Genomic DNA, 7703 nt, shown 5'->3' with positions numbered 1-7703 from the left:
CTTGCCACAGTACATGCTGTATTTTGGGTATTTCAGGGGTTTTCCTTCTAGTCATCCAGTGGGTTAGAGTTTTGTTTTCTATTAGAACTTTGATTCCAACTGACCTGATTTACTTAGATGCTCAAAGATTAGCTTTTATAATTTAAAGGGATTGTTTTTCTGGATTTTTCTAATCGATTGAATGTGATAAGTGTATTTTCAATACATAGCTTGTAACTGATCACTCCCCTCAAAGCTATGACAAATTACAGCCAAATTCGTCTTTGTGTATAATTTTACTACAACTGACAGTCTTTAGCTAGTTGGGGTGTTTTTCAGCTCTCTGTTTTTTTTAATTTCTTCCCAGCATTTCTAAGTGGGCTTTTCTGCACAATGCATCATTACACTTGATAATTAAAGATTGTTCAACATTGTACAGTGTTGTCAGCTTCCTCTCATTAGTTAATTGTAATTTTGTCAAAATGTAGTAAAGAAAATCCTCAAAATAAAGATGGACACAAAGTCTGCAAAAGGCTGTCTGCCCCCATCATCATAGCGAGTTTAGATATATTATTCAGCTGTGATTAATTTACTCAAGACACTAAGTGGAGCTTTCATCAAAATATTTGACATGTGCAATCTTTCAGGCATCAATGACGTAAATCTGTACTATAAATGAACAATGTTCTCATATGATCCATTTTACAACTAAAACATGTTTTGAAGGAAATAGAATCACTGTCTGAATATATAATGTATGCATTGTCAGTTATAGGACAAAAACAAGAAGCAAGTAGAATTTCTTCTCATACTCTGAAAAGATCTGCTCACAACTTTTCACACACACCATGTGTCCATTGAGAGTGTCTGTCAACCCCAGTAGCCGACGATGAAGGCAGTTACAGAGAGGCAAACAAGGAGGTTGGCGTTGACAATGAGTCGTAGACGCGGCTTTTCCTCCAGAGAACAGATGGCAGGTGCCGGGGGCATCACTGATTTATCATCTTCCTTCTTCCTTCTCTCCATCCCACACAGCCAGTAGAGCGCAGACATCAGCCTGGACTGGCTCTGAATGCTGGACACGGAGGATAAAGAGTCTGGAGAGTTCAGAAGGGAGAGAGAAGAGTGGAGAGGGCGTGTTCATTGACTGACAAATGGTCAAATGGAAAAGTGTAATAGCAACGCAAGACAGAGACCCACCTTTCCTGTGATGACATGCTTTTCCGTTGCTGTTCTCCTGCTCTCTTCCTGTGACTCCCATCTCATTTGTCTGACTAGTGATCACCTCTAAGCTCTTTGTGCTCCGCTCCACTGAGAAGACTTGTTCTTTGGGCTCCACTGGGTCAAACCTAGTGAACCAGGTGAGGCGACTTATCTGTTCAAGACATTCAAAAGATTAACTTCCAAAGATCTCAGGGAATGAGATGTAGTCTCCTTTTGACATTAAAGGACAACAAAATGATAGTATATCTCTGGCTGGCACCTAAAGCTGTTCAGCCAGGTTCAGTCAGCACAAAATAGACAATACTTTACTGAAGGACCCAAATAATGATACATTTGGTCACGGTTTTGAAAACTAATATCTGTTTGTCTTAAAGGTACCCTGAAGTGTTATTGACACCTAGTGGTGCTGTAGAGACATTAAAATAAGCACATCCTTGTATTCTTTGCGTCTTGGGTAGTGGCATTGATGAACCAGAGCAATAAGCTAGTAAAAAAAAAAAAATTGGTTTGCTTACAATATAAACTTAAAAATATAATTGAATTGCTTTACATCTGAATCAGTGGGTCAAGAAGAAGTCTTCCTGTGCCTTGTCCCCATCAATATGAGTGCAATATAATTGAATAAAACAACACAGAAAATAAACCTAAAACTGAAATTTAGTGGCTTCACCTGCTCCGGTTTGGGCTCCTCTGTAGCCAGGCTGACTACAACCACCACAGTTAGGGTGATGAAGGACAGCAACATGGAGAAGTATAGGTAATGGACGTATTTCAACACCCCGGGCCTGTCATCCACCTCGTAGCACAGGGGCGCAGGGTAAATGAAGTCCAACATCATGCGGATGCAGCCCACCAACAGGCCGACAGCCAAGCCCCAGAATGCACCCTGATGAATGGAAGGAGGGAGAGGAGAATCAATGAAAAGCCCAATCACGCATGTATTTAGGTCCAGCTGTTTCAGAACAGCTTTCACATGAAGATGTATAAAGTTTTTACTTCTGATCGTACCTAATAATAATTATGTGTACAGCCTGTTGTTGAGGGTGCTCTACAGTAAGTAAAAGTATGCTGAATCTCTTTCTTCTGCATTATTTCTTTTTTCTTATCAATGAATAAATAATATTCTTGTCAAAATGATTTGATCAATTTGACCAGTGGGATTGGTCTGAGGCTCTACCATGTTACCTTCTCATTAGTCCTCCTCCAGAGACAGCCTGTGAGGAAGATGATGGAGACGGGTGGCTGCAGGTAGGTGCTGATTGACTGAATGTAGATAAAAAGCTGCCCACCCTGACTGGCCTGGACGACAGGAATCCACAGCACGGACACCACTACCAGCACAAGCACAAATACCCTGCAGCATACACATGAAAAGGATTTAATGCCAAATACTTCAGTTCAGTTTTGCAAAGACATGGCATGCTGAAGATTTAATCACAGGACATCTTGTAGGGAAGGGATGAACAGCACTGTACATTCATGGAAAAAGGGGTTATGGTTTTGGTAAGCATGACAGAAAATTGTAATAATTTAATATGCAACTTGGTGCATGATGTATCCAGAGTGCATTATAATGCCATTCAAGGTTTATACTTTAATTGTAGATGGTCTGAGTAGGAATGAAATATTCTACATGATGTATGAGCCAGTAACCAGTAACTCAAGACCTCATAGGAAAAAGCAAACAGCAGGGTGGTCCTGAAGAGAGAGGACTTTGAAAGTGTTTCTCAGAAAATGTTGAACTTTCCTGACATGTTAAACATTTTTATTATGAAGCACCAGGGAAGTGCGGCCTGGGTTCAATTCTGAACCAGTGCCCTTTAGTACATGTGGTCCACTCACTCTCTCTTCTCCCTTCCTTGTCAATATTCTAGCCATACTATCAAATAAAGGCAAAAGTTCCCCAAAGATAAATGAATCTGTTGTTGCAGGCTTAAAAAAGTGCCTCAGTATTACATGCTGCAACCAGGACCATGATTCGGGTTGTGCCCGCTTGTCCACAGGTGGTTACATACCGCACCTTCCCACAATCATAAGTTCCCACTCTGATGCACGGGATCTGTAAGTCTTCCATAAATCCATGGTGAAAATGGTGCTGGCGCTGTTGAAGATGGAGGTCAGAGAGGACATGAGTGCAGCAATCATTACCGCCATCATCAAACCTCGCAGCCCTGGGAGGGAAAACACACAGAGATTGGCATTAAAAAGGGACTGTATGTAAACAGCATCAGTGGACAGTACAGGAGGTGTAACAAGGGGATGAAATCTTTCACCTGAAGGCAGCAGCTCCATGACCAGCCTGGCGTAGGCTGTATCTGAACAACCCACTGGGTTACCACAAATCTGTTTACATAACTCAGGGTCGGCACACGCCACGTCATCTACACAATATCATTCAAACACACAACACTCAATCAATTTTAAACATTAAAACTCTCAACATGTTAATATAACCTGAATGTAACCAGTCTGTCCAGTATTGAAGATCCAATTTTTATAACATTATTACTATTTAACAGAAACCATATGTAGTATCACATTAAGCGTATATCAAGAAAATTTTCCCAGCTGCTGGCTTATTTTATTAAAACCTACATTTTATACTGTACCTGTGTAAAGTATCCTGCTGATCATGCCAGGCAGCATGATAGCAAAGAAAGGCAGAATTTTTAGATAAGCAGCCATGAGCGAGCCACCTTTTGCATGGGTCAGGGTCTTAGCAGCCAAGGATCGCTGCACAATCACCTGCAGAGAATCAGAACCACAACTGACCCTCAGTTAACTCCCAGGGACACTTGGTTAATAATTAAGAGATGCAGCAGTATTTAAGTAAGTTTTCACAAGGGCCTATTTACCGTAATCAGAATGGATAAGGAAATCACATAGCTTGCAGTTATTACTTAATTTGGCAAGTATCTAGGGTAAAGGTTTTATGTACTGAACTGAGAAGTAAGGGAATGCTCATTAGAACTACTTGTGTCTTTCTGTTGTGCCATGTTTGGCTGGTTGGCAAATCATATCTCTGATATTGTATAAAAGGATTTCTTAACCTCTCTAAGGAGAACAACATGCCAAATCCTCAAGATGGGGACTTTCAGATGAAGACTCTTTCATACTCAACTTCAGAGAAATTTGGAGAACATCATAAACAAGATTTAAAAAACACTTACTTACACTTTCATCTTTTATAGACTTAAGACCTTGTGATATCTTGTATCTATATATCTATGTATAATCTTTGGCCCCTACATGCTTTATATCCTTGTAGAGACTAGGCATGGCAGCACATGATCCAGTTTAAATGAATCCAGGATTAGGAGGTCCTTTTTTATACGTTACTCAACAATTTGTAAGCATTTTATTGCACAGTGTTGTTGTATATATGTTCTTTTGTCTGGATATACATTTATATCTTGATTTGTAATATCTAATTTTACTCTTTTATACACTTTTTGACATTTCTGACATTGCGGTACTTGTTATCTACCTTTTAATTTGCAATAAAAACATTTTTACTGGTACCTGGTCAGAACACCAATACCACATGGAGGGGATGGACATGCCAATGATGACCCCAGGCCAAGGCAGGTCAGAGTTCACTGGGTCTCTGAATATGTGGAAGGAGTCATCTCGAGGAATGCCACAGGTTGAGTTTGGCACACGAACAGAAGGGATGGCGTTGAGGTATCCGTCCATCAGAGCATCCCAGCCTCCAACTTCCACAAAGCCTCAACAGGGGGACAGCAGGGTCAGATAAACTGTACTATAAAATGCTGGTGACGGGAGGATGTAATTTCAGTCAGATCTGACTTACTGAAGGCCATAAGGGTGAGAGCTCCTGCCAGCATGATGGCAGTTTGAGCAGCATCTGTGTAGATAACTGCAGCCAGACCACCTAGAAAACATCATTCAACAGCCAGTGACACACAGAACAAGCAGTAAATGCAACCTAAATGTCTAATTTCTAAGCAAGAGGTTTTTAATATGGTGAGGGAAGGAGAAAGGTAACCTGCTATTGTGTAGAGAGCTGTGATCGACAACAGCATCACCACAGCAAGGTAGATGTTCCACTGTAAGGCGAGCTGAATGAACAATGCACCAGCATACATGTCCACCTGGCCAGAAACACACACATCGGGACACGTGGGGTGTAGATACAAGCTACCAACACATATATAACAGCATTCAAATACATGCATAAAAATACTAAATAGGTTCAGCATAGAAACACCAGAGATATATTGTGGATTTGTGTCATACCGATATCTTTGTAAATATGTAAATAAATAAGGAAAGGACGGCTATGAATATCTGAGTTCTTCGACCACCAAATCGCCTCTGCAAATATTCTGGCATGGTCATCACCTGGAGAAAAAAGGGTTTAAAAATGATTATATATAAAGGAATGTGCATGTGCGTTATGTTTCATGGGTAGACACCCTTACCCCAGAGGCAATATAAATGGGCAAAAAGAGCCATCCTAGCAGCAGCACCATCAGAATCCCCTGTTGATCATCAAATGTGAACTTTGAACACTTTAAAAACAGCATTGCATATCAAATTAGTTTTTACATTAACATGTCTTAAGAGCATATGAATAACCTCTCTTACATTCCACTCGTATGCAATAGCCCCAATTCCCGCTGCGGCTCCTGACCCTGCCAGGCCAATGAAATGCCCACTGCCAATGTTACTGGCAAACAGCGAGGCACCCACCTAAATATAGAGTCAGAATTAGGATGCACTCACTAATTCACGTTGAAGGGCATTTTTAATTTTGCCTCTGTCTAACTTTTTTTTTTTTTTTTTTAAATGCTCTTGACTAATGTGCTCTAGTTAGTTTTAATAAGTCTGACAATGTGAAATAATATTTGTTAGACTCACCGGCCACCAGGTCATGTTCTTTCCAGCCAGGAAGTACCCATCCACCGTGCTGCGCTTTGTCCTCCACATGGACTGGTAGAAAAAGGAAAAACCTCTTAAATATATAATTGCATAAGGAAATATTGATTCAAAACATCTGAGAAGACAGCAGGATCCCCAACTGTGTTAGTGATCAACTGAAAATCTGGGACAACCTTTGTGATATTTTCTTTCATTAAGCTAAAGACAACAATGGTTGTAGATGTTGTTGACCATTCAAGGTGCCTTTCTTCAGTTAGTAGTAAAGGTATTAGATGAGAGACCGGTTTCTTCTCCTGTACTTACCCAGAGGCCAACAGCGAGAACCAGCAGAAAGTAGACTACCAGCACAACTATATCCACAGTACCCAGGGTAGGTGTGCCTCCGGGAGAGGGTGATGGAGAAGGGGGCATGCTGGTCCCTTGGCGGCTTTCTGTCATGTCAAAAATCATCTGGAATATAAGAACTGACAAATTGTTATCCTCAGCTGTGGTAGTGGATAGTGAGTACAGTAATCAAATGTTAAGGCTATTTAGTCTTGAATAGTTTCAAGTCATGACAAAATATTGCTGTATAATAACAAAACTAAGTACTGTACAAGTAAAACATAGAATAAAGCTTATTTGTGTATACAAAAGAACAAATGTTGATTGAACTTTCCTAGGCCATGGAAATAACATATTAGAATTGTTAATTTAGATGGAGTTCCCCTTTAAACGTACACATGGGCACCTGACCAGTGCTTTAAGACAGTAGTCCACTTGAAAGATTGTAAACACATGCTTAACCATGGACACTGACCAGTTGAGAGTTGAGTTGACCACCAGTTGAGACACACTCAATTTACAACTAGTCAGTTAGTTACTGGATATACAGTATGATTCTTAAACCTGCTATACTGTTGTTATAGCCAAATAACTGCTGACAAGTGGAACGCAACTTAATCTTTTATTATCAACTGCACTTCTATCAGCATGTTACCATAAATGTTTTGCACTTTAACACATCTGTATAGCACTGTTGCAAAGACAAATATAATACATACGCTATTGAGGTCTTACATCAATGCAGATTTCAGCAAAAGCTACAACTCAGTCTCTTACTATCTCCAGGCTGTGTATTAAATGGTATTATTTTGTAAATAAACTCACCTCACAGTAAGTTGTCACACTGCCTATCCTTGAGCTGAGTTGTCTGGCCCAAACAATACAGCATGTCACAAATTACATGAGTCCCGTCGCAGGAATCTGGTTTTCTCAAAAGTTTCCTTCACTAGCCAAAAGATCAAACTCCACTTTAACCTCGGGAAGGTTTAGTTAAAACGTAAATGATTTATTACTTGTAACAGCTCATGTGTTGTAATAACACAAGCTCCATGCTTATTTGTTATTACAAATCGTGAGTTAAGTGACTGCTGAGTAAATGCATCATTTACACGGATGAAGTGGGCAGTGATAATGTAACATTAAACAAGGTAAGGGGAATGTGTGTGTGAGAGAGAGAGAGAGAGAGAGAGAGAGAGAGAGGGGGGAGAGAGATTTTGCCAGGTGTGTCAGCAACAGTTGTAAAGACATGTCATTTACAATGTAAGAGAGTT

At 40.2% G+C, this 7703-nt stretch overlaps 1 protein-coding gene across 2 annotated transcripts; it reads right to left on the bottom strand.

Moving 5' to 3' along the window:
- Positions 1 to 4: 4 nt before the first annotated feature.
- Positions 5 to 7504, bottom strand: slc5a11 (solute carrier family 5 member 11). Of its 2 annotated transcripts, none has more exons than XM_034893813.1 (16): positions 7258 to 7501; positions 6412 to 6558; positions 6088 to 6159; positions 5815 to 5919; positions 5649 to 5708; positions 5464 to 5568; positions 5213 to 5318; positions 5018 to 5098; positions 4726 to 4931; positions 3813 to 3948; positions 3477 to 3584; positions 3224 to 3374; positions 2389 to 2557; positions 1874 to 2089; positions 1180 to 1354; positions 5 to 1076 (listed from the first exon to the last, which is right to left on the bottom strand). In XM_034893813.1, exons 2-16 carry the CDS (start codon positions 6556 to 6558, stop codon positions 850 to 852), a joined length of 2064 nt encoding a protein of 687 aa, XP_034749704.1. In that variant the 5' UTR covers positions 7258 to 7501; the 3' UTR covers positions 5 to 849. The 2 variants fall into 2 exon arrangements, with proteins under 2 accessions (XP_034749704.1, XP_034749705.1); XM_034893814.1 differs by having other exon boundaries at positions 893 to 1054; positions 7258 to 7504.
- Between the last annotated feature and the right edge of the window lie 199 nt (positions 7505 to 7703).

This window comes from Etheostoma cragini, chromosome 15 (assembly GCF_013103735.1).
Source record: "Etheostoma cragini isolate CJK2018 chromosome 15, CSU_Ecrag_1.0, whole genome shotgun sequence".
NCBI classification, from domain to species: Eukaryota; Metazoa; Chordata; class Actinopteri; order Perciformes; family Percidae; genus Etheostoma; species Etheostoma cragini.
This window is presented reverse-complemented; position numbering and strand designations above follow the sequence as displayed.